Raw genomic sequence first — 27,183 nt, 5'->3', positions numbered from 1 at the left:
ATAGGTTACACCCAAGGTTTTGTACCCATAACCCTATGTATGTGAACCCTGAGAGACAAATGTATTTGGGTCAAAGTGTTTTTGTAAAGAATTTTGATGGGGGTGTAAACTGGATGAAAGGGACAATTGTACAACAGACTGCTCCAAAAACATACATTGTAAAATTGGAGGATGGTCGAATGTGGAAGCGGCACATTGACCATGTACGAAAGCGCATGGGAAACTCATCGGAGCAAACCACTGAAACAGACTCTCCCACTCTAACAGACTGTAACGCGCAACCCGATTTAATGGACACGCAAATGGACTTATCGAATCAGGAAGGATCCTCCAGCGACGCCGAACCATCTTCATCCTCCGAGGTCGGGGTTGGGCCTGCCAGCTCAACTCAGCAGACCGGGGCCCAAACCAGGCCCCAGCCGCGCTGGGGAAGCACAAGCGAACCGACCTCCACCGTCGGCAGCAAGGACTCAATTGAACTGCGCAGGTCGGAGCGAGCCTCGCGAAGACCCAGCAGATTGGAGGACTTCGTCACGTGACTGTCGTGATTGATGTATCCTGACTAAGGAGGGAGGGGTGTTGTATCTTTGTAAATAGTTTGGTTCCGTGTGGAAACGCTGTCTGAGCTAGAATCAGGAAGTCGCTCCTGATTGGCTCAGACGCGGCTGCTCTCTCTCTGGCGGGAACCGCAAATGTATAAAAGGAGCGGTTTCTCCCAGGTAGAGCAGACGGTATCCGCTGAGTGTCACTTACCTTTTTGAGCTGAATAAAGGAACCGTCTTTCACCTAGCCCTGTCTCTGGGTCTACTTCATATACAGTAATTAATTACATATTGTTCCCAACATAGCAGGTAAATATGAGGGAAGATTGAAAAAAATGGTATATAGCAATTGAATATCTGAACACATTCTGACATGTTCCCCACACTCTAAACAATAAACAAGACCAATATGTCAGTCACTTATTATCAGCAGAATTCTGCCCTGTTCCATGACCCTGTTCCTTTTCAATATTGACCATTATTTGCCGCACAATCTTCTTTGTTAATTTATGAGTTGCAAACAAGGATGTCTTGCTGAGTACAATTTTATAATCATTCATATATTGCACAAGTCTGTGTTCTCTTCTTGTGTTTAGTTTTCTGAATATGTAGATAAATATTCCCTGATAACATAGAAAAATAAAGGAAGTACGGATGAAGTTCACATGCTGGTTCCTCAATATGCTTTTAAAACCAAACTTTTGTAAAAAGCTAGAGATCCACTTTCTCAATGTATGCTGATTAATGAAAATGGCATGCTAATTAATATTTGTGATGGTATTAATGCAAATTCTGCTAGCAAGATTTATCATTAAATAATATTAAAGTGCAATACTGTTACAGAAATAAAAAATGAAAATAAGTAAATAATGTGCTATGTTAGACTATTCAGTATAAAATAAGGTAAGAAGTGTTATCTGGTTAAGGTATTTTCCCCCTGTATTAATGTCTGAATTCTTACCCCACTGTAGTACAGAGATGCCTTGTTCCAGTTCATGGTTGATATCTCAGTCCTTTTGGGTGCCAATGCTTCACATGCAGAGTTGGATATGAAGTCAGTGCTTAAATTAGAAATCAAAATTGCTGAGGTTAGTGCCCTTTTAAGTACAGATTTTAGCTATGTTTATGTATGGTGTGTTGTGTGCATGTTTTTAAATTATGGGTTTTTAGTTTAAATTATTAGATTTGTATTACATATTGTTTTGCTACTATTGTTGTGAGCCACCCCGAGTCTACAGAGAGGGCGGCATACAAATTTATTTAATTAAATAATAATAATAATAATAATAATAATAATAATAATAATAATAATAATTGTGTTTTTATCTGTGTTGAGTTCAGTTCCAGGGCTGTTTATTGTAGTTGAGTTGCAGGTTGGTTGGTTGGTGGTTCCTTTTTGTGTGAAGACTGATGCAAAGTAGACGTTGAGCAGCTGTGCTTTATCTCTGTTGTCTGTGATTTCATTATTGATTTCAATTTTTAATGTAGTGACTGTTTCCTTGATTTTCTTCTTGTTGTTTATGTGCTGGAAGAAGCTTTTTTTATTGTCATTGACTTTCATTGCAAGGTATTGTTCGTGTTGAGCCTTTGCTGTTATTTTTTGTTTGCAGGTTCTGGCTCTTTGCTGAAATTCTGCCTTGGTTATTCTTAGTATTTGGCTTTTTTTTTTCTTTTATGTTGTCTGCAAGGTCTTTGTTTAGCCATGCTGGTTTCATTTTAGTTTTCCTGTTTTTCTTTTTCATTGGGATTGTATTGTTTTGGGCATCTATGATTGTGTTTTTTAGGGCCTCCCAGGCTTCCTGTGTGGATTTGCCCTTTAGAAGTCCCTTCCAGGAGATTTTTTCCAGGTTCACTCTGAGACTGTTGAAGTCCGCTTTTCTGAAGTCTGAGACTATAGTGGTGTTGGGTACAGCAGTTAGTGATTGCATTATGTTGAATAGGATGACATGGTCATTCTCACCCAACATCCCTTCTTCTTTTATTTCCTGTATCATTTCTTCCCTGTTTGTTAGTATTAGGTCTAGTATTGCAGTCCCTCTGGTTCCTGGTTCCACTTTTTGGGTTAGAAAGTTATCAGCGAGACTGGTGAGAAATCTATTAGACTTTCCACTTGATGCTGAGTTGTTTTCCAGTTAATGTCAGGGTAGTTAAAGTCCTCCATTATTATTGTGCTGTGCTTATTGCATATTTCTGTTAGTTGGCTTGTAAAGAGGTTGTCCATTGTATAAGTTTGGTTTGGTGGCCTGTAGTATACTCCAATTATAGTGTTGCACTTCTTTTCTTTTATGTTAACCCATATGATTTCTAGAGGGTTATCTTCTTTAGTTGGATACAGCTGGTTGGTTTTTTCTTCTTCTTTGGGTGATGTGTGTCCAGCCATTTATTATTTATTAGATTTGTATGCTGCCCCTCTACGTAGACTCGGTGGGAGGGGTTAATTCTGTTTTGCTCCTCTGAGCTGTTGGTTCTGTTGGGAGTATGTTAGTCTTTCTCATTAAATGTTGTTGTTTCAGGGCTTTTAGGTTTTTATCTAAGTTTTCTATTTTTTCCTCGAGTAGTTGGATTAGTTTGCATTTGTTGCAAGTAAAGTTTAGGAGATTTGAAGGTAGGAGTATATGCATTGAGCACAGTCTGCAGCTAACCATGGAGTCGGGTCCTTCCTCATCTTTATATGTGGTGGGTATGTCTTCCATGTCTATTCTCTCTGTGCGTGGTTCGTTCTTCATATGTAAGGTAGGCTGCAGGGTGGGTGTGGGAGAGTAGAGTGTTGTAAGTTTGCCTATGGTTAGGCTTTGTTCCTGAGAGTATAGGTAGTTTGAAAGAGCGTGGGAGAGGGTGCGGAGTTATATCTTGGTTGGGAGGGGTTGAGTGTCCAGTTGAGTCCAGTGGTGTTCAGATGAGTGCTCTTTATGTGTTATTGTTATGGTGAGGTATGTTCTTGTTTTTGTTGATTTGTTTATTGCTTGTTTTTTTACAAAAACAATTTTGGTTGTTATTTTTTGTATTTTTTCTTGCTCTTTTCTTTAGGGGAATGTGGTCTAGTTGTAATTTGACAGGGGTCGCTGGTGAGCTCAGGAAAAATATTGCAGACATTGGGGGTTTCTGGCTGACTCTTGTTTATTTTATTGTTTATTTTATTTATTGTTTATTTTTTGGTTAAATGAAATCATGTGATCTCTTTATGTCCTTTTGGGGCCACATGGTCTGATGGCGGCTTCTGGTCACATTAGTTATGTTTTGTTTATATATTTATTTATTTATTATTTAGATTTGTATGCCGCCCCTATCCGCGGACTCGTTGCTTTCTTGCTTGCTTGCTTTTAGTTTGTTTGTTTGTTCGTTCATTAATCCTCTTTTTTTGGGAGCACGTGGTCTGGGTTTCAGTTGGTTGGGGAGGTAGCTCTTTCCCTAAGGTTGGCTTAGCTGGATTTGAACTTCTTCTTCCACGGGTTGTTAGATAGGGCTGTGGTTTTGTTTTTGCTGGGTTCCTTCTACTGTGTTTGGGGTCTTTTAGCTGCCTCTTCTGGGCTCGTCTTGTTCTGCTCATCTTGTTCTGCTCTCTTCAGGGGCTTCTTGGTGGCTCAGCTGGAGTTTAGGTGCCTTCCGCGAATGTTAGGAGCTACGTGCTGACTCTGCCAGGCTCTGGGTGTCTTTTGCAGACATTTGGGGCTTTTGGCCTGTCGCTGATGGGATCTGGACTCCTTCTTCTGTCCTTGGAAGTTACCGGGTGGCTCAGCTAGGCTTTTGGGCACCTTCTGCAGTCGTCGGAGGTTTCAGGATGGCTCAACTGGCTCTGGGCGACCTTCGCTGGCATCGGGAGCTAAAGGGTGGCTCCTTTGTCAGCTGGGCTTTGGTTGGATGCGTCTGGGGATCAGGGGAGGTCACTGAGGGAGGCTCTGAAGGCTCTGGAGTATCTGCCTGGTGTCGGGTGCTTCGGGGGAATCATCTGGGCATCAGGTTACTGGGGAGGTTGCTGAAAGTTTCCGAAGTGCTGGGGGGGGGAATCTGCCTCACGTTGGATGCTTAGGGGAGGAATCAGCTGGATGTCGGGGGATTTTTCTCTTCCCCAACTGTCTTGGGGGACAGTGCAGGAGTTCATGGCCACCATGACAGCCATGGACCTGACTCAAGTAGTACAGGGTCTGACTCACAAGGGGGGGCATGCACCTGACATGATATTTCTCTCAGAACAATTGGGTAATGGTCTGAGATTAAGAGGCTTACATGTGTTGCCTCTATCATGGTCAGACCATTTTCTACTGCGGCTTGACTTCAAGGCTCCAATTCTCCCCCGCAGGGAGGCGGAACCAACTAGGTGGTTCCGTCCCAGATGCCTGATGGATCCAGAGGGTTTTCAGAGGGCGCTTGGGGTTTTACCAGATTCTCTCATACATAGTTCGGCAGTGTCTCTTGCCATGGCCTGGAACAAGGCTGCGACGGAGGCTCTTAATTGGATTGCACCATTGTGACCTCTTTGTTGCACTGGACCCCAGAGAGCTCCTTGGTTTACCGAGGAACTCCAGGTGTTGAAATGCCAGAAGAGACGTCTAGAGAAGCGATGGAGGAAAAGTAAGTCTGAATCTGATTGAACACTTGTAAGAGCTCATATTAAGACTTACAAAGTGGCGCTCAAGGCGGCAAGATGCGTGTATCATGCTGCCTTGATTGCATCAGCGGAATCCCACCCGGACGCCCTGTTTAGGGTGACCCACTCCATTCTTAATTGGGGGGGCTGGGGAGCCCTTGCAAAGTAGTGCCAAGGAATTTAACTCGTTTTTTGCTGATAAAGTCGCTCAGATCTGGATGGACCTTGACTCCAATTGGATTGCAGTGTCGGCTGACAACGAGTCAGTCGAGGAGACTGGGGCCCATCTTTGTCCATCTGTCTGGGAGGAGTTTGACCTGGTGACACCTGATGAAGTGGACAAGGCCATTGGAGCTGTGAGTTCCTCCACCTGTTTGCTGGGTCCGTGTCTCTCTTGGCTGGTTTCCGCCAATAGAGAGGTGACACGGAGCTGGGTCCAGGAGACTGTCAATGCTTCTCTGTTGGGGGTCCTTCCCAGCTCCCTACAAGGAGGCACTTGTGTGACCCCTCCTCAAGAAGCCTTCCCTGGACTCAGCTGTACTCAACAACTATCATCCAGTCTCCAACCTTCCCTTTATGGGGAAGGTTGTTGAGAAGGTGGTGTTGCTTCAGCTCCAGTGGTCCTTGGAAGAAGCCAATTATCTAGGCCCTCAACATTCAGGGTTCAGGCCGGGCTACAGCATGAAAACTTCTTTGGTTGCACTGATGGATGATCTCTGGTGGGCCTGGGACAGGGGTTTATCCTCTGTCCTGGTGCTTCTTGACCTCTCAGTGGCTTTCAATACCATGACCATGGTATCCTTCTGCGCAAGCTGGAGGGGTTGGGAGTGGGAGGCACTGTCCTTCAGTGGTTCTCCCACTACCTCTCTGGCTGGTCGCAGTCGGTGTTAGTGGGGGGTCAGAGGTCAACTCCTAGGTCTCTCCCTTGTGGGGTGCCTCAGGGGTCGATCCCCTCCCCCCTGCTATTCAATATCTACATGAAACCGCTGGGTGAGATCATCCAAGGGCATGGTGTGAGGTATCATCAGTACGCTGATGATACCCAGCTGTACATCTCCACCCCATGTCCAGTCAATGAAGCAGTGGAAGTGATGTGATTGGAGGCTGTTAGGGTCTGGATGAGTGTCAACAGGCTCAAGCTCAACCCTGACAGGGAGTCATTGCTCACGGTCACTCATGCCCTCATCACCTCGAGGTTCGACTACTGTAACGCTCTCTACATGGGGCTACCTTTGAAAAGTGTTCGGAAACTTCAGATAGTGCAGAATGCAGCCATGAGAGCAATCATGGACTTTCCCAGATATGCCCATGTCTCATCAACACTCCGTGGCTTGCACTGGCTGCCAATCAGTTTCCGGTCACAATTCAACGTGTTGGTTATGACCTTTAAAGCCCTACATTGCATTGGATCAGAATATCTTTGGGACTGCGTTCTGTCGCACAAATCCCAGCGACCAATTAGGTCCCACAGAGTTGGCCTTCTCCGGGTCCCGTTGACTAAACAATGCTGTCTGTTGAGACCCAGGGGAAGAGCCTTCTCTGTGGCAGCCCCGGCCCTCTGGAATCAACTCCCCCCAGAGATTAGCACTGCCCCCACCCTCCTTGCCTTTCGAAACCTCCTGAAGACCCACCAATGTGGCCAGGCATGGGGAAATTAATATACCCCTAGCTACTATGGTTTTATGTATGGTCTGTTAGGTTGTGTGATTGTTTCTCTTTTTTATAATAAGGTTTTAAAATTGTTTTTAACATTAGATTTGTACATGTTGTATTGTTGTGACCCGCTCTGAGTCCTCGGAGAGGGGCGACATACAAATCTAATAAATTATTATTATTATTATTATTATTATTATTATTATTATTATTATTATTATACTTTCTCCCCTGCCTCTTGAGCTGTTCTAAACTGGCGGCTCCCTCCTTCCCTTCCCACTGCGACTGTCTCTTTCCATTCTGCTTACCCGCTGCTGCTCCTGATGCCTCCAATAGTTTCAAGAAACTAAATGTGATAAATGTAATTGTATATAATGAAGTAAAATCAGTGAAAATGAACTAAATTTTTAGAGAATGGTTGAACTCTGAATGGGGGGGAGGAGGAGTAAAACAAGGATGCCTGATATACTTTGTGTTGTTTAAGTTATTTATAGATAAACATAAATAAAATATAGAACTGACAATTATTCTGTGTGTGTGTTTTACAGGAAATGAATGATTGTGAATGATCTGTAAAAGCGGAAAACTACAAGCATAAATTGTATTCATTATAATATATAGGGAAAATGTTTAAATAGTTATACAGCAGTGTTTGATGTCAGCACTTTTGATGTAATATTATTTGTTTCAATGAAGGAACTATTTAAATATTTGTTGATGTCATTAGTGTTTCTTAGTAGCATAATATTTGTTTACATGTATCTTTGCAGATAATGATTCCACATGAGAATCGAACCAGTGAATCTATGTATAACAAAATGAACATATCAGAACTCAGCAGCGTGATCCCAAAGGTTGGAAAACAACTTTGATAATGCATGATTGTACTGCATATTTATCTTTCTAAATTGAAAGCTGCTTTATATGTGCATAATGTACAATTTAAATTAAAATCGTTAACTGTATATGTTCACAATTAAATGCAACTGTTTTTTTAATGAAAAATTCAAAATATTTGCAATGTACAGTGAACTTCAACTTTGCAGTCAGATGAAAACTTACTGAACTCAATACTTTTTAAAAAGAGCTAACTGCTAACCATTTATATATCTTTCAGTTTGATTGGCTGGCATATATCAGGAAGGTAATTGACGCTAAACTCTATCCTGACCTGAAGGACATTGATGCTTCAGAAAATGTGGTCATCCGAGTGCCCCAGTATTTTAAAGATTTATTTAAAATACTAGAAGGAGAAAGGAAAAAGTAAGACTTTATCACTGATGTTGTTTTTCTACTGGATTTTTAGAACAAAGTGTTGGTTCCTGGTGCACTTCAAAGTTTCATACTAAGAAATAATATATACTTGAAGAAGTCTTTCAGTTCATCATGGAACTTTCTTTTTAGGATCAAAACAGAAATTTAAAAAGTTATTATAATGATTTTCCATTTGTTTGCAAAAATAAACACATTTGGTTTGGAGAACAGTATCGCTTCTATGTCGCAAAGGTGCTTTTTCAAGAGGCAACTGGACTTTCTGTTTTTTCCTGGAAGACCTTTCGCTTCTTGGATGAGAACACATATGGTTTTCAGGCAGGGAGGGGGAATCTTCCCAAAAGTCCAAGAGTGGAGTGAAGGAAATCAAACAGAGACATGAGAAGAAGCGAGACAGGAAATAAAAGATGGGGAGAACTGAAAGTTTATTGGTCACTTTCCCAGTCATGCCCTTGAGCATACCATTGCTCCTCCAGCTTCAACTTATGACCTTCTTCACATAAGTTCCCTTGGGCTATTTTTTTTCCAGAAAAGGCACAAGAGAGCATTAGCTAGAGCATTCAGAGGTGCCCCTCCTGTTTTCTCTTCTTCTCCCTCCTTCCCTTAGTGTTTCCCATATGTTAAGCAACTTGACAGATCCCGAAACCTTCCTTTCAACCTGTCCCATTCTTTTTCACAGAGAGTGTGATTGGTGATTTTTTCCATACCAACCTGTGATGCTTGGTGCCAGGGGAAAGACATTGACTGCTCTCCTTAACTTCAGAAGGAATCTAGTGCCTTTTCTGACTAATGTTTAAAAACGCAGACAGAGGTTTTTCTGATGAAGTGAGATACAGCTCACAAAAAAAAGTCTGCCTTTTGAGAAAAATACCAAACTCCTTGGATTTTTAAAAAAATACACATCAGAATCAGTACATGAACAGTGAGGTATCTGGTATCATTCATTTGAATACAAGTAATAATGATAATATTAATATTAATATTATTTGTTACTTAAATCATACTTATGTAATTGTAATAATATTTGTATACATATTTGTATTAAAATAATAAGCCTTCAACATTTTGATTCCCCATTCTAATAATAACAGTATCATTATAATGTACATAGTATCACCATCTTTCAACCTCTAATCTTTATATCTACCTTTACCTTTAATATATTAAATAAAATATGCATAATAATATTCCCCTTATTTCGAAAACCTCTGAGGCGGCACCATGGCGATGCGGTGTGAAGTCTAGGAGCTGCTGGACTCTACCCGAGATTTTCCATTCGAAAACCATATAATTTGTAATGCAACTCCTTAGAGAGGATTGCTAAATAAAGGGCAAAGCTTAGAGCAGTGGGTGGAGGTGCTGGAATAGGCGGAATCCCCGTGATCGGATGGGAAAAAGAACCGAAGTTTCTTTCGGTCCAAAGACATGGCACTCTGAATTGACAGCTGGGAAGGGAGAAAAGACTGAAGCGGCAACACCAGTGGAATAGACTCTAACAGCTATATCACTCACCCATAAGAATCCTAGTGGAGAAGTTCAGTGAAAGGAAGCCATACAAGTGAGTCTCCTGATTGAATCGGGTGGCAATCAAGCAAATTGGAGCAGTTCGGAGCAGATGGTAAAGGACGAGTGAAAATTGGTGGTGGAAGTTGATGGCAAAAAATGAATGACTCTGAGTGAAGTGACAGTGCAAACAGAAGACGGAATCTAAAAAGATGGACGGAGATCTGGTGATTGTGATTAAAAATAAGAGGAGAAAAAGAGCTGACGATGAAAATGAAATAGCAGTGTGGTGTGAGGATATTGGATATTGAAAGTCAGGAGACCCTGTGGTGATCGGAGATCAGAGATCAAAAGTCGGGAGAGCCGATGGAGGATAGTGAGTGTGGATTGTTGTTCTTTCACCAGACATTGAAGAGTTTATGATACCACATGGTGTGTATTTGGTCTCAAAACTTTACCTTCCCTACATTTGACTGAATTGGATTGTTGGATTAATAACTACCATGGATGGATTATTAGCCATTAATTATTGACAGTAAATTGCGAATTACTGGGCTCTGGGCTGATTTAAGATCAAAGACTCAAGACATAATGCTTAAGAAGAAAATACATGAACTTTAAAGACAACCAATGTTTTTTTCTTTTTCTTTTCTTTTTTCTTTTTGCAAACTGAAAGAAATGTAAAAAGAGACCGAACTTCCTAGTTAGAGGTGATACGGAGAACTGACTGGTTATATAATTGATATTGATACGTAATTTCTTTTTTCTTTCTCTCTTTTCTTGGTGATTTACTATCTTTCTTTTCTTCTACTTGTCTCATTGTTGTCTTTCAACTCTTGTCTTAAAATATATTTACCATAATTACCTTATTTGAATAGATAACATATTTAATCTTGTTAAATCAATTTTATAAGTACTACAAGTTATTTACTTTGGTTTAATAGTAATTGGAATAGGAATGGATTAATTGTGCTTTGCTTAGAAATACTTATTAATTTATTAACTAACTTATATTATTAACTATTGAAGCTTTACTTTAATATTATTTAGATATAAATTGATTTGTCTAGAATATTGAATAACCATCATATACATAGAGATTGATTGATATAGATTTATATAGAGAGATTGATAAGCTATTAAAAAAATTTAGAAATAATTTAAGATTAATTCCATATCTGGTAGCTATTTAAGTCGTTATTTTAGAGTATTTTAAATACTAAGATTAATTCTTTCAAGGTAGATATAAAGAGAATTTGCAGTCACTTTCTAAGAATAGTTAATATGTCAACAACACTCATAAAAACATTGAAGAAGACAACACCTGGGACTCCATCTGCCTCTGGAACTAAAATAAATATAGAAATGGCATCAGTAGACAAACAAGGTAAAGTACCTACATTACAATCAATACAGGCATCACTAGAGTTGATTCAAGAATTCATGGTTAGAAGCCAGGAAGCAATGCTGACAATGCAAGAAATGATGAAAGAGAATCAGGAAGAAACAAACAGGAATTTTGAAAGAATGTCAGAAAGATTGAAGGACTGGAGGAGAGAATGGAAAATATACAGAAGTTATTACTAACCATGAACAAAGAATTAAAAATGTTGAATCCAATATCGGAAAGACAGAAGATAAAATAGAAGAAGCAAAAGGGAGGCTTAGAGCAGCTAATAAAGAAGTGGAAGGTGCAATTTCAATGATGGAAATGGAGACATATGCTTTTTATTTACGTTTCCAGAACATGTCAGAAACGACGGAGGAAGACTTATTTAACAAAATGGTTAAATCGTTAATGGAAAATCTCCAAATAGACAAAGAAGGAGTGAAGAATCATGTAGATGAAGTTTATAGAATCCAGACAAATTATGCAAAGAGGTACAGACTTCCAAGGGAAGTCCATGTACGATTCACAAAGAAAGCGGTCAGAGACAAAATTTACAAAAGCATGAGAAATGAACAAATAATCTATAAGGGGAAAGAAATAATAATTTTAAAACAGATACCCAAGAGAATTAGAGAAAAAAGAAGAGATTTTCATTACTTAACAGCTAAATTAATGAGACGGGAAATACCATTCAGGTGGTTAATACCAGAGGAACTCTTAATAACATGGAAGGGAAAAAGGATAAAAATTGACTCGTTTGAAAAGGCAGACCATTTTATTGTGTAATATCTAGAAAAAGAAAGAGGAAGCAGCTCGGACATAGACATTCAAAGCCGGGAAGAAGAAATAGAAGAGAAAGAATCTGAGGATGAAAGAGAAAGGAAAGGGACACAAAGAAAAGAAAAGATAGTGACGAGAGCAACAGCAAAAAGCAGTAAAAAGATGAAACCACTAAAAAAAGTTTTGGTTAACATTAATAGTTTGAATTCAGTTATAAAAAGAAGACAGACAATGATTAAATTACAGAAAGAAAATGCAGATATATTATGCCTACAGGAGGTCCACATTAGAAAACAAGAAACTAAATTATTAGAAAATAAAAATTTGGGTAAATTATTTACTGCACAACCAGAGTCAAAGAAAAGGGGAATCGTGGTATACATTAGGGAAAGATTACAACTGAAGCAAACGTATGCAGACATTGAAGGCAGAATACTAAGTATAAAAATTATGATAGGATATAAAGAATTGGTACTGATGGTTATATATGCCCCAAACATAAATCAAAGAGAATTTTATAAGAAACTAGAAGAACACATAAAAATGGGGAAAATATTTGAATCATTGGAGATTTCAATGCAGTTCATGATATTAAAAAAGATTATAAATCGGCTAAAAAAAATAACAAAAAGAGGAAAATCTTACCAACAGAATTTTTTGAGATGGTGAGAGAACACAGACTTATAGACATATAGAGTGAAAGACACACAGAGGAACTACAATACACTTTTTTCTCACCACCTCAAAAATTGTGGTCGAGGATTGACATGATCTGGGCAGACAAAGAAGTAGAGAATAATATCAAGAAAATTGAGATTGGACTGAATATATGGGCTGACCACAACCCAATTTTCTTGTGGGTGATTTGACTGTTAGAGGTGTTGATTTGGGACAGAGTAAGAATGTGGTGAAGATGATGAGGTGTCTCCCAGGGGCCACTGCCAGCAGGGACAGGAGGCGGATTACAAACATTGTCAAGGCTGTGAGTAAAGGTAATAACGTTGATGTGGTGGTGCATCTTGGCACAAATGATTTGTCCCAGAGAAATGTTAATGTAGTAAAAAGAGATTTTCAATGTCTAAGTGTGGAGCAGGGTAAAATAACTGATTCAGTGACTTTCTCAGAGGTGTTACCGGTTTGTGGCCAAGAGGATAAAACAACGTGTATCAGAGAGTTTAATGTGTGGTTAAGGCAGTGGTGTAAAGCTGAAGGTTTTGGCTATGTAAGTCATGATGTCAGTAGGTGGTCTAATAGGGAGTTGTTTAAGAGGGATGGTTTGCATCCATCATACAGAGGTACCCAGGTGCTTGGTGAGGAATTCAGAACTTTTTTGGACAGGCATTTAAACTAGGTAAAGGGGACAGAGATGTAACTGATGTGGGTGATTTCTGTCCACGACCAATGAGGATAAATCAGTTTTTGGAAGCTTATGAAAAGGGAGCTGCAAATAAAATAGATGTAGTTGTTGATGATAAGGGGCAAACTAATAATGGAAATAATGTTCTTTGGGTAATGTGCACGAATGCTCGAAGCTTGAGCAACAAGCTCTGTGAGTTAATGGCCATAATATCTAGAGATAATTTGGATCTGGTTGCCATAACAGAGACATGGTTTAAGGATTCTAATGAATGGGAATTATCCATACCAGGATATACACTGTATAGGAAGGATAGAATAGAGAGAAGGGGAGGTGGAGTAGCCATTTATGTTAAAGAAAGTCTAAAAACAACACTAATTCAAAATACATGTCAAGATCTGGAGACTCTCTGGATTTGCATGCAAAATAAAGAAGGTTCTGTCATTAGAATTGGGGTGATCTATAGGCCTCCAGGGCAATCTGAGGAATATGACAACAAGATGGTGGATGAAATTACCCAAATGGCAGTAAAGGGAGATATTGTGGTTATGGGTGATTTCAACATGCCTGATGTTGACTGGAATATCCCCAGTGCCCTTACATGCAAAAGTAAGAATATAGTAGAGGCCTTTACAGGAGCAGCTCTGGCACAGCTGGTTAAGACACCAACTAGAGGGGAGAATATTCTAGATCTAGTTCTTACGAATGGGAATCGGGTTTCAGAGGTCAAGGTGGGAGAAAATTTAGGTTGCAGTGACCATCTATGTTTGTGGTTTGATGTAAAAACTCATTGTGAGCAATCCTATAATGCAACCAAAATATTGGATTTCAGAAAAACAAATTTTAATGCAATGGGGGAATATTTAGATAACGAATTAAAGGGGAGGGATAAAATGGCAGGAGTGAGCACCCAGTGGACTGTATTAAAAAAGGCCATCTTAAAAGCCACTGGACTGTATGTAAGACAAATAACTAAAGATAAAAGGAAGAAGAAACCGCTATGGTTTAGCAATGATGTAAGGGCTATAGTCAATGAAAAAAAGGCTGCCTATAGGAGGTATAAAGAGTCTGGAAGTATAGCTGATAGGGAGGTGTATAAAATGAGACAGAAGGAGGCGAAACAGATAATATATGCTGCTAAAGCCTCAAAAGAGGAAGAAATTGCCAAATCTGTAAAGAAGGGGGATAAAACCTTCTTCAGATATATTAGTGATAAGAAGAAGAAAAACTGTGGCATCACGAAGCTTAGTACAGGGAATAATACATGCATTAATGGGAATAAGGAGATCGCTGACTATTTCAATAGCTACTTCTGTTCAGTTTTCTCAAAAGACACCTTACAAAATAATACTATAGAGGGATATAGCATTGCTTCCAGCTGTTCGGATTCAGCTCCAGTGATCTTAGAAGCTGATGTCTTAGAAGAACTTGAACGATTAAAGATAAATAAGGCAATGGGTCCAGATGGCATCCACCCCAGAGTTCTTAAAGAACTCAGATCTGTCATTTGTTTAAACAATCCTTGTTAACAGGAGAAGTTCCTGAGGATTGGAGAATGGCCAGTGTTGTGCCTATCCACAAGAAGGGCAGTAGAGAAGAAGCTGGTAACTACAGGCCAGTTAGCTTGACATCAGTTGTAGTTAAAATGATGGAGACTCTACTCAAAAAGAGGATAAATCAGCACCTAAAAAACAATAACTTATTGGACCCAAATCAGCATGGCTTTACTGAAGGCAAATCATGTCAGACTAATCTCATTGATTTCTTTGACTATGTCACAAAGGTGTTGGATGAAGGTGGTGCCGTGGATATTGCTTACCTGGACTTCAGCAAAGCCTTTGATACGGTTCCACATAAAGAGCTGATAGATAAATTAGTGAAGATTGGACTTAATCCCTGGATAGTTCAGTGGATTTCAAGCTGGCTGAAGCGTAGACATCAGAGAGTTATTGTTAATGGCGAGTATTCTGAGCAGAGACAGGTTACAAGCGGTGTGCCACAAGGGTCTGTTCTGGGTCCTATTCTTTTTAATATGTTTGTGAGTGACATAGGGGAAGGTTTGGTAGGGAAGGTTTGCCTATTTGCCGATGACTCTAAAGTGTGCAATAGGGTTGATATTCCTGGAGGCGTCTGTAATATGGTAAATGATTTAGCTTTACTAGATAAATGGTCAAAGCAATGGAAACTGCAGTTTAATGTTTCCAAATGTAAAATAATGCACTTGGGGAAAAGGAATCCTCAATCTGAGTATTGTATTGGCAGTTCTGTGTTAGCAAATACTTCAGAAGAAAAGGATTTAGTGGTAGTGATTTCTGACAGTCTCAAAATGGGTGAACAGTGCAGTCAGGCGGTAGGGAAAGCAAGTAGGATGCTTGGCTGCATAGCTAGAGGTATAACAAGCAGGAAGAGGGAGATTATGATCCCGCTATATAGAATGCTGGTGAGACCACATTTGGAATACTGTGTTCAGTTCTGGAGACCTCACCTACAAAAAGATATTGACAAAATTGAACGGGTCCAAAGATGGGCTACAAGAATGGTGGAAGGTCTCAAGCATAAAACGTATCAGGAAAGACTTAATGAACTCAATCTGTATAGTCTGGAGGACAGAAGGAAAAGGGGGGACATGATCGAAACATTTAAATATATTAAAGGGTTAAATAAGGTCCAGGAGGGAAGTGTTTTTAATAGGAAAGTGAACACAAGAACAAGGGGACACAATCTGAAGTTAGTTGGGGGAAAGATCAAAAGCAACATGAGAAAATATTATTTTACTGAAAGAGTAGTAGATCCTTGGAACAAACTTCCAGCAGACGTGGTAGATAAATCCACAGTAACTGAATTTAAACATGCCTGGGATAAACATATATCCATCCTAAGATAAAATACAGAAAATAGTATAATGGCAGACTAGATGGACCATGAGGTCTTTTTCTGCCGTCAGACTTCTATGTTTCTATGTTCAATAATATTAATGATTAAAGAACCAAAAAGAGAATATTACAGATGGACATTGAACCAAGCATTGACAAAAAAAATTAAATATATTAAACTCATGAAGGAAGAATTAAAATATTTTTTTCAGAATAATTGGAATGATGAAACGATGGCACAGAACTTATGGGACAGCATGAAAGCATACATCAGAAGCTTAACAATAGCAAACATGGCCAAAGAAAAGAAAATTAAAACTAAACAGATGGAAGAATACCAAAATAAAGTTCAATATATACAAAAAGAAATGCAAAAAGACTATAGAATGAAGAGCTAAGAGAAGAAAGGGATAAATTAAAACACAAAATTAACTTACTGATTCAGGATGAGGTAGTCTTAAAAATTAGAAATGCAAAGCAGAACTATTTCAAAAATGCGAATAAAGTGGGCAGATGGTTGGCGTATAAATTTTAAAAAGAAAAAGAAAAAAGATATATACAACTATTAGAAGATAGTAACGGTGATAGGCAATTTATAATCGAGGCAAAAAAGAAAATTGTGGTAGAATACTTTACAGAACTTTACAAAAAGGAGGAGGTCGATGAGGAACAGTTGAGAACACATATAAATAAAATAGATTTAGGGGAGATATTGGAACTAAATAAAACATCACTAAATAAAAAAATAACTGCAATAGAATTAGAAAACGTAATTCAGAAACAAAAGAATAACAAGACACCAGGGCCAGATGGTATTCCAAATGAATATTATAAAGAATTAAGAGAATCACTGCAAGAAATACTATTATCTACATTTAATGAGGTATTAGAGCACGGGGTAATTCTGAAGTCCTGGACTGAAGCAGTGGTAACCCTAATAACAAAAGATAACTCAGAAAAACAAAAAATATAAAGCTATAGACCGATCTCGCTACTTAATGCAGATTACAAAATATTCATGACAATTATGGCAAACAGAATTACGGTAAACCAATTTTAAATGAATGGATACATATAGATCAAAATGGGTTTCTATCTGGTAGATTTATTCAAAACAATATAAGGATAGTACTAGATACATTAGAATTTTATGATGCTCATCCAGAAAAATCCATGGCAATTATGTTTTTAGACGCTCAAAAAGTGTTTAATAACCTGAAGTGGGAATTTATATTTGAATTATTAAAATGAAATTTGGTACTAAATTTATCAGGATGATAGAAGCAATCTGCAAAAATAATGGTAAACGGAGAATTAACAGTCATTTCAAATTTTGAAAGGGGTGTGTCAGGGATGCCCTTTATTTCCATTACTTTTCATTCTCTCCATTGAATAATCAAAATGTAAAGGCCCCCAGCAACTATACCCCAATCTAAAGCTGGTAACAAATCAACTGTAGTACCCCAACTGTCAACCCCACAAAACCCCAAGGAACATAAAATATGACTACAACCTCTCAAGCATGAAATATAACATTGGCATCCTTACAAGAGTTAATGGTAAAGATGCAAGAATCAATTGATCAAAATTATGAAAAGCTGACAGGAAATATAGAAAATATGAGGGGTGATATTCAAAGAGTAGAGGATAGAGTAGGTAGAATGGATGGAAAATTGAGTCTATCCAAGCAACACTTTTTAAAAATGTGCAAAAAATACAAGACATAGAACAGAAGAGTGAAAACTAGAAACAAAAATACAGGAAACAGAAACTAGTGCGATGACAGCTATCAAAAACATGGAGGAAGCCTTACTTAGCATAGAACTTGAAAAAGTTGAGGTTCCAAAATATATAGGAAAATAAAGAAGAAAACATTGCAGAAATAATGGCTGAAATAATAGGCTCAGCACCAAATAGAGCTCTGAAAGAAATTGATGAAATATATCGTATTTACACCAGCTATGCCCGCAGAAACAGGCTGCCAAGGGAGGTACATGTTAGATTTATGAAAAAAACAGCAAGGGATGAGGTATACAATTTAGCAAGGGAAAATACATTAACATATCAAGGAAAAGAAATTATCATTCTGAAACAAGTCTCTAGATGGATCTGGGGAAAAAGAAGATCCTACCAATTTCTCTCAACTAAGCTAAATCGACACTGAGTCCCATTTAGATGGCTGGTTCCAAAAGGCCTCCTAGTCACTCTTCTAAAAAAAACCCCATAGAATAAACACAGTAGAAGAAGCCAAAAACTTCTATATCAATGCATTAAAGTGATAGAGGCACATGAGATAAGAGAAAATAAGGGAAGAGAAGCGGAAAGCAGAAAAGAGTTTATCTCAGAAGAGAATATAAACAGAATGACAATGACAGGCAAGGAGCAATCAAAAGATCCCAGACAGGGGCAAGGGAACGGAGTTAAAAAAAACAAATGATGAAATAAGACTACTTTCTATAAACATAAAAGGTATAAATGCGCCCAAAAAAGAAGTAAAATTTATCACAAACTACTGAAACATAATCCAGATATCACCTGTCCCCAACAGGTACATATTAAAAAGGCTCAACATCAAGTGTTAGAATGTCCAAAATTAGGGAAATTCTTTGTAGCTCTGGCTCCAGTTAAAAAACATGGGATTGCAATTTACATCAAAACATGGTTGAAACTAAAATTACTATACTCAGATGAGGAAGGAAGAATTCTGATTGTACAAATAAATAAAGGAGTTAGCCCCACAGTAATCGTTTCAATATATGCCCCAAATTCAAATCAATTTTTTTTGCAAAAATACAAAAGATATTGTTAGAAATAGAACCAGTAAAATTAGTAATTGTTGGTGACTATAATTCAATAGCAGATTAAAAAAAGACTATAAAAGTAACAATGGGAAAAAAATTAGGAAAACACTTTCACTCAAATGGCAGAAGAATTATATTTGAAAGATACCTGGAGACCCTTTTACCCAGACAACAGATATTATATCTTCTTTTCATACCCACATAAATCATGGTCTAGGATAGATATGGCCTGGGCCAACCAAGAATTTATTTAAAAAGAATAGAATCAGAGATACTGCCTAATACATGGGCATACCATAATCCTATTTGGATCAAATGGAAGGAGCCAGCGATAAATGTTAAAAATAGATGGACATTAAATCAATCTATAATTGGGGGGGAGGGGAAATACATAATAATGATGGAGAAGAAGTTAGAAATTTTTTTCAAGATAAATGATAACGATGATACAACTGAGGCTAACCTATGGGATACTACCAAGGCTTACATCAGAGGTTTGTCCATAGTATATCAAGCTGCAAGTAATAAAAAAAACCTGAGTAAAGCATAAGCCTTAAGCCAAAAATAAATACATTAGAAAAAGAACTACATAAAAATCCACTTGATAAAAAAACCTTAGAAGAATTAAATACAACTAAGCATAAAATTACTCTCCTAAATCAAGAAGAATTGGCACAAAAATTAAAAAGATTAAAACAAAAAACCTTTGAATACGCCAATAAGCCTAGAAGGTGGTTGACGCGTAAATTGGCAAAGCAAAAATCTGAAAGATATATTGAAGCATTGTTTGACCCAACAGGTGAAAGGCAAACAAACAAAGCACTGAAAAAAGGAATAGTGGAGCAATTCTACTCTGATTTGTATAAGCAGAAAGAAGTAGAGGAAAAGAAAATTACAGAGTATATAGAACAAACCAGACTACCAACAATTTCAGAAGAAGATAGGGGGAGATTAAAAGCAAATATTACAATAACAGAGCTAAGGCAGGCTATGGGCAGACAGAAAACAATAAATCCCCGGGACCTGACAGAATCCCATTTGAATTATATAAACCTTTACAGAATACCTTAGAATTAACTATGATAGATTTATTTAATGATATAATGAAGGGAGGAAAACTATCTGAATCTTGGAAATATACATATATAAGTCCAATACCCAAAAATGAAACAAATAAACATTTAATTCAAAACTATAGGCCAATCAACTTGTTAAATAATATTTTAAATTTTAGCAGCAATCATAGCAGAAAAGTTAAAACAGATCTTAAATCAAATTACTCACACAGCTCAAAGCAGCTTTCTATCCCACAGGCAAATTAGAAATAATACAAGAACTATACAATAATACCTCATCTTACGAACTTAATTGGTTCCAGGACGAGGTTCGTAAGGTGAAAAGTTTGCAAGATGAAACAATGTTTCCCATAGGAATCAATGGAAAAGCCAATAATGCGTGCAAGCCGATTAGGAAAATCCAAAACATTAAGGCTTAAAAAAAAAAAAAGCTGCCGGCAGACGAAGCTGAGGCGAACGGAGTGGGGGGAGGGACACCCATGGAGATCCAGAGGGGAGAATGGGGCAGGAAAGAGTGGAGAAAAATGGAGGAAACCCATGGAGATCCAGAGGGGAGAATGGGGCAGGAAAGAGTGGAGAAAAACGGAGGAAACCCATGGAGATCCAGAGGGGAGAATGGGGCAGGAAAGAGTGCAGAAAAACGGAGGAAACCCATGGAGATCCAGAGGGGAGAATGGGGCAGGAAAGAGTGCAGAAAAACGGAGGAAACCCATGGAGATCCAGAGGGGAGAATGGGGCAGGAAAGAGTGCAGAAAAACGGAGGAAACCCATGGAGATCCAGAGGGGAGAATGGGGCAGGAAAGAGTGCAGAAAAACGGAGGAAACCCATGGAGATCCAGAGGGGAGAATGGGGCAGGACAGGGTGGGAAAAAATGGGAGGAACTCAAGTCTGGAGGTCGGGCATCCCAGCGGCCGGCGGCAGGTTCGTAAGGTGAAAAAAGTTCGTAAGAAGAGGCAAAAAAATTCCGAACCCTGGGTTCGTATCTTGAAAAGTTCGTATGATGAGGGGTTCGTATCATGAGGTACCACTGCACTTAATACAATAGAATATTACGATTTGCATTTAGAAAAACAAGTAGCTCTTATATTTGTAGATGCGTAAAAAGTATTTGATAAAGTTATCTGGAAATATTTTATTATGCAATTAAGAAAAATGAAATTTGGTGATAAACTTATAGGTTTAGTTAGCGCAATATATAACCATCAAAAAGCTAGAGTGATAGTTAATGCAGATCGGACTGATGAAATAAAAACAAAGAAAGGGGTATGCCAAGGTTGCCCATTAGCATCACTAATCTTCATCATGGCACTAGAAACACTATTAATTAATATAAGAAATAATAAGGAGATAAAAGGCTTAAGGGTAAAAAAAGAATAGAATAGAATAGAATAGAATTTTATTGGCCAAGTGTGATTGGACACACAAGGAATTTAAAGTCCAAGCTTTTGCTGATGACATGGTTTTCATCTTGGAGGATCCATTAGAAACTAGTAAATTCCTATTAGAAGAGATTGAGAAATTTTGAATTGTTGCTGGATTAAAAATAAACAATAATAATAATAAAACTAAGATAATAACTAAAAATATGACGGCCAAGCAGCATTTGGAAGTAGAAGATATGTTACGTTAAAGGCAAAATATCTGGGAATAACATTCTCTGCAAAATGTAGTACAATACAAAAAGACAATTATGATAACATTCTACAGACAATTAAGACCGATCTAGATAAATGGCCCAACCCCCAACTATCCCTCTTAGGTAAGATTGCTCTAATTAAAATGAATGTGCTACCAAAAGTGTTATTCCTCTTTCAAACGGTTCCTATCAGGCTACATAAAAGTTTCTTTGATGAATTAAATAAAATGACACATCAATTTATATGGAGTAAGAAAAAAGCAAGAATCAAATTTAAAAATATAAAAGACCACAGGACTAGAAGGGGAATGGGAGTCCCAGACTGGAAAATATATTACCTAGATGCCTCCTTATGCTGGGTGAAAGATTGGAAAAACCCTTAGGGGGAAAAGAATAGCGCTGGAGGGTTTTAATTTGGAATTTGGATGGCACTCCTTCCTTTTTGGGACAAAAAATAAATCTTATATCTATTTTAAACAACGTTATATAAGAAGAAGCCTAATAGAATCATGGATGACAATTTAAAAAATCACAATAGCCACAAATCCCAAGATGGATGTCACCCACTGAAGCTGTTATATACCCAAATACAATGAATATGAATAAAATAATAACATTTGAATAATACGTATATTACTGCCATCAAGAAATTGATTTATAAACCTTTCTGAATCTCTAGCAACTAGAACATTCAAGAGGCTTATTTACTTTTTTTAGTCACAATTTTTTTATTATGATTAATCAATTAAAACTATACTAATGAATACTATAAAAGTTTTTAAAAGGGAGGCTGGGTGACTGCACCAGTGACTTTTCCTTGTCTTTGTCACAGATTGTAAAAGTCCATTTGAACTTTAAGCCGTGGAGGTGGTGGAATTTAGAACTCCAAGCATGTTATTTAAAACAAGATTTCTTTTATTATGAAGGTAAAAATAAATATTGTCTGGGTAGACAAAAGAACAAACCTTACATCATGGAGTCTTAAGGCAGAGAAGGAAGACAAAAGACAACGGAGTAAAGAGATGGAAAAGACAAGGCAGGATATTACATAAAATATAGGAGGAGATTAATGACAAGGCACACATGTTAACTCTTTAATTACTAAATGTCTCTGAGGCTGGCAATATTCAGCGTGACACCCCTTCTTTGGCAGTCATCAGGGACTTTGGTTCACATAAGGCACATTTTCTTGGAGAGGTATTCGTGTTGGTCAGCTGGCAGTGGTTTATTCAGCACGTCAGCAATCTGTTCAGTTGTGGGCACATAATGTAGTTTCACGAATCCTTGTTTTATGTATTCTCTTGCATTCTTATATCTTATGTCGATGTGCCGTGAACAAGCTCCAAAATATTCAGTTTCAGATATGAACGTAACTGAAACATTGTCCTCCATAATAACAATTGGTTTCATGGGATCACCCCAAATACTATCAACGAGAGCAGAAACACAGGTTAAAGTATTACAACAGTCAGAAACACAAGCATATTCTGACTCAGTGGAAGAACAAGAAATAAAGTTTTGCTTTCTAACTTTCCAATAATTTGGACAACCATTCAAAAACATTATATAACTAGAGGTACTTTTTCATGTTTCTTTATCACCTGCCCAATCAGAATCTGCATAGCAAATCAGCTCAGGATACTTGTTGTGTTCTGGTTCTAAGAACAACTTAATGTTTTTCATGTACTTCATGTATCTCAGCAGTCTCTTTATGCATGTCCAGTGAAATGTAGTTGCTTTGCCAATGTACCTTGACAAAAGATTCACACTCAGTGAAATGTCGGGTCTTGTCCAACTGCTAATGTATAACAGTGACCCAATTACTGACCGATAAAGTGTTTGGTCTTCAAATTGAGGACAATCTTGCTGTGTCAACCTGTAAAAATCAGTTTGCACAGGAGAATGACATGGATGTGCATTAGACATGTTACAATTGTGCAAAAGTTGATCAATCTTGTTCTCTTGAGAAAGGCAAAACCCCTTCTCAGTTTTCTTTCAATCTGAACTCCTAGAAAATCATGAATATTCCCTAAGCTTTTCAAAGTAAAATGTATTTTCAAACCTTTTGCAAAAATTTCACTCATACGTTTGTTAGGACCAATGTAAACAATATCATCAACATAAACAAGTATAATTTCATAAACATTACCTTGCCCTTTTGTAAACACGCATTCATCAGAGTTGGTCTTAATAAAGCCCATTGAATTTAGCTTGTCAATGAGACATCTATGCAACATTAAACCAGATTGTTTCAATCCATACAGACTCTTTTGCAGGTACCAGACATCTCCTTCCTGGTCCTGGAACCTGGGCGTGCCCTTCATGTAGATTTCTTCATCTAGATCAGCATTCAGATAAGCAGTTTCGACATCGAACTGGAAAACTTCTAAATTCAAGGCAATGGCTGTGGTTAAAGCAATTTTGACACTTTCATTTTTGACTGTAGGTGAAAAAGTATCTGTGTAATCTTCTGGATAAACTTGAGAGTAGCCTTGTGCTACTAATCTTGCTTTATATATTTTCTCACCATTTAGTTTTTGTTTAATTCTGTAGACCCATCGTGTGCCAATAATCTTCTTGTTCGTTGGAGGTTCAACGTGTTTAAACACCTTAAGTTTCTTTAAACTGTCCAGTTCAGTTTCCATTGAATTATACCATTTTTCTTGTTCTGACTCAGGTAAATGTCTTATTTGAGAAAAATTCTCAGGAGGAAGTGTAACATTGTTGCAAAGAACAGGAAAAGATTTTTGCAATACTTGCTGTTGGTATCTCTTTGGAGGAATTCCTTTTGTGGTTCTCTTGGAACATCTTAGAACTGTGGTCCATTCATCATCTTGGTCATCATCTCCAACTGCATTGCTAGGAACATCATCTGTGACTATTGAAGACTGTGGAACATCTGGAACATCTGGAACAGCTACCTGAGGGTCAGGTTGCGCTGTACCTTGAACATCATCTTTAGGAAAATAAACTGAAGTATCATTACTGTGTATTCTGGACCAATTTGTATCTTCCTCAAATTTAGCTGAATTGGAAATAACAGCTGTGTGATTAGAGTCAGCAAATTTGTAGTACTTAGAACTTTCATCAAAACCTATAAATCTCAGTTTTCTGCCACTGGACCTCCTTTCTGTCTCTGGACCAGTGGAATGTTAACCATGGCATACGAGCCAAAAATGTGGAGGTTTTGAATATCAGGCTTCTTTCCATAAAGCATGTAAAAAGGAGTTTGTTTTAAAACACTTCTCCAGATACGGTTAACAATGTAATTGGCATACCTTAGTGCTTCACCCCAGTAGAAGTCGTTGAGATCAGCATCCTGTAGATGACAGCAAAACATAGTCTGTAAAACACCTATGTCGGCGTTCTACTATACCATTATGTTGAGGCGAGTAAGGGGCTGAAGCCTGGTGACATATCCCATTCCGTCTCATCCATCCTTGGAATTGCTGGGACATGAATTCTCCACCACGATCACTTTGAATTCTTCTGATGTGGACACTGTGTTGATTGAAGACTTGTGCAGCAAAGTCTCTAAAGATCTGAAACGTTTCTGATTTTTGTTTCATTAGATACAAAAAACCATATCTAGAATAATTATCAACGATAGTTAAGAAATACTTACAATTACCCCTAGTAGGCCGAAATGGACCGACAATGTTGGTATGAACCAAATCAAAAATGTGTGTAGACAAACATGTGGCATGCTTAGCAATAGAAGCTTTGGATCTGGACTTGTTACAAACAAAACAATCTAAATAGATTTGGCAATTACTATCAACTTTAAAACCATTTACAAACTCAGGCATCTTGGATAAGACATCATATGAAGCATGGCCCAAACGATGGTGCCAACGGTGAATGCACCTGGAATGAAAATATTTGTTTGTTAGTACAGGTTTAACATTTGCAACATTATGCGGAACCTCTTGGAGTTCATTGGCTTTATGAGCCTCTATTTCTAAAGTAGCAACAGGTTTTCTCTCTGGACCTGTGCTTTCATGGTTTGGAACACTTATACTTACATCAACCCGTGCTCGAGGTTTCAGCTTCAGGTAATAAACACCACCAATTGGAATAGCATGTGCGATAACAGTTCCATTTTGAATCATGTGAATCTCATTTTGCAAAAGCATAACTTTGTAGCCCAAGTCTTTGTTCAGATAATACAGACTGAGTAAGTTGCTTGTACCTTTTGGGATGTAAAGGACACGTGGAATCATCTGGTCCAACTCTTTTATGTAAACAGTTCCTTCTCTTCAACTTTGCATAAGTGATTTGACACTGAATACAATTCTTTTATATCAGTCTTATGTAATTCTGTGAAAAGTTCTCTTTGGTAAGTAATGTGAAAAGCAGCTCCGCTATCTAAAGTCCATAGAAGTCAGATGTCACATTCTGGATCTGATTGTGGAACGTTGTTCAGGACCAAGGAATTTATGGGAGGACGTGACTTTCCACTTGAACCTCGTTGAGCCGGTTTGTAGTTTCTGGAGCTTCTGTGTCTGCCGCCTCTGGGACCTGTTCGTCTGGGCGGTGCAGGATATTGAGAGCGTTGAGAATCAGCAGATTGAGTGCATTGAAAATCTGTTCTTCTGGATTGGTTACCTCTTTGTTGGTAACTGCGACTCGTTGGAGCTCTAAGAAGTAGCTGTTATGGATTTAAGTCTGTGTTCCATAATGACTTCTTCTTCTGTTAAGATTTGGCAAACTCTGGATGTGGTGCGTTGAGCTAGGGGTATGCTATTGCATTTTGTAATAGCTTCTTTCCAGTCCTCGTTTAGCGACGAGATGATCGCCGTGGTCATTTGTAGGTGGTCAATATTGTCACGCTGAATATTGCCAGCCACAGAGACATTCAGTAATTAAAGAGATAACATGTGTACCTTGTCATTACTCACCTCCCATATTTTATGTCATATCCTTCTATGTCATTTCTGTCTCCTTCACCTTGTTGTTCTGCTTGATCCCTTTGTTCTTAAGACTCCATGATGTGAGCTGTTTATTTTCTACTTTTATAATAAAAGAAAGCTTGTTTTGATTAACCATGCTTGGATCTCTTAAATCCATCACCTCCACGGTGTAAAGTTCAAACGGACTTTTACATTCGTGACAAATATTACATCCTTTTTCTGCCAATTCCTTTTGCATTGCTAAGAGTTTTGATAAGTGTGGAGCAATTTTCTCTCCAGGCTTTAATTTTGCAGTAAAAAAATTAGAGAACAGTAAACACGTGCCTTCAGCTGAAATTGATCTATACAGTTCGTCTAGGGCAGTGATCAAAGCATTTGCGGTAATATCATGTGAAAATCTAACTGACAAATCGGTATCCATTGACATAAGTATCAAAATAGTTGCCCTCATATATAAAGTTCTTTCTTCTTCAGTCCACTGTCTATTTGGTGGATTGAAAGCCATGTGATCGGCCCCTTCAGCAATTAGTATCAGTCTAATCTCATGCAACCAAGTTTTATAATTTCGTCCATTATTCTTTAATTTGGACTCACCTTTCAATGGTGTCAAGGCAGAAAATTGCCTTTGAATTGCAGCCAGTACTGGTACTAGTTGTGGCAGCTGAAGAAATGGAGCCAATGGTGGTTGTGCCGGCTGAACTGGAATCTGTGGCAGCTGTGCCGGTTGAACTGGAATCTGTGGCAGCTGTGCCGGTTGAACTGGAATTTGTGGCAATTGCGCCTGTGGGGTAGAAATCTCTG

At 38.2% G+C, this 27,183-nt stretch overlaps 1 protein-coding gene across 2 annotated transcripts in view; it reads left to right on the top strand.

Moving 5' to 3' along the window:
• Nucleotides 1–27,183, top strand: part of PHEX (phosphate regulating endopeptidase X-linked) — a 236,351-nt gene that overhangs the window by 103,778 nt on the left and 105,390 nt on the right. For both annotated transcript variants that reach the window (XM_070750614.1, XM_070750615.1), the window contains 3 exons: nucleotides 1,514–1,630; nucleotides 7,551–7,634; nucleotides 7,898–8,043. In XM_070750614.1, coding sequence (XP_070606715.1) covers nucleotides 1,514–1,630; nucleotides 7,551–7,634; nucleotides 7,898–8,043 — 347 coding nt within the window. The remainder of the gene's footprint in view (nucleotides 1–1,513; nucleotides 1,631–7,550; nucleotides 7,635–7,897; nucleotides 8,044–27,183) is intronic.

The sequence above is a fragment of the Erythrolamprus reginae genome, chromosome 4 (assembly GCF_031021105.1).
Source record: "Erythrolamprus reginae isolate rEryReg1 chromosome 4, rEryReg1.hap1, whole genome shotgun sequence".
Taxonomy (NCBI): Eukaryota; Metazoa; Chordata; class Lepidosauria; order Squamata; family Dipsadidae; genus Erythrolamprus; species Erythrolamprus reginae.
This window is presented reverse-complemented; position numbering and strand designations above follow the sequence as displayed.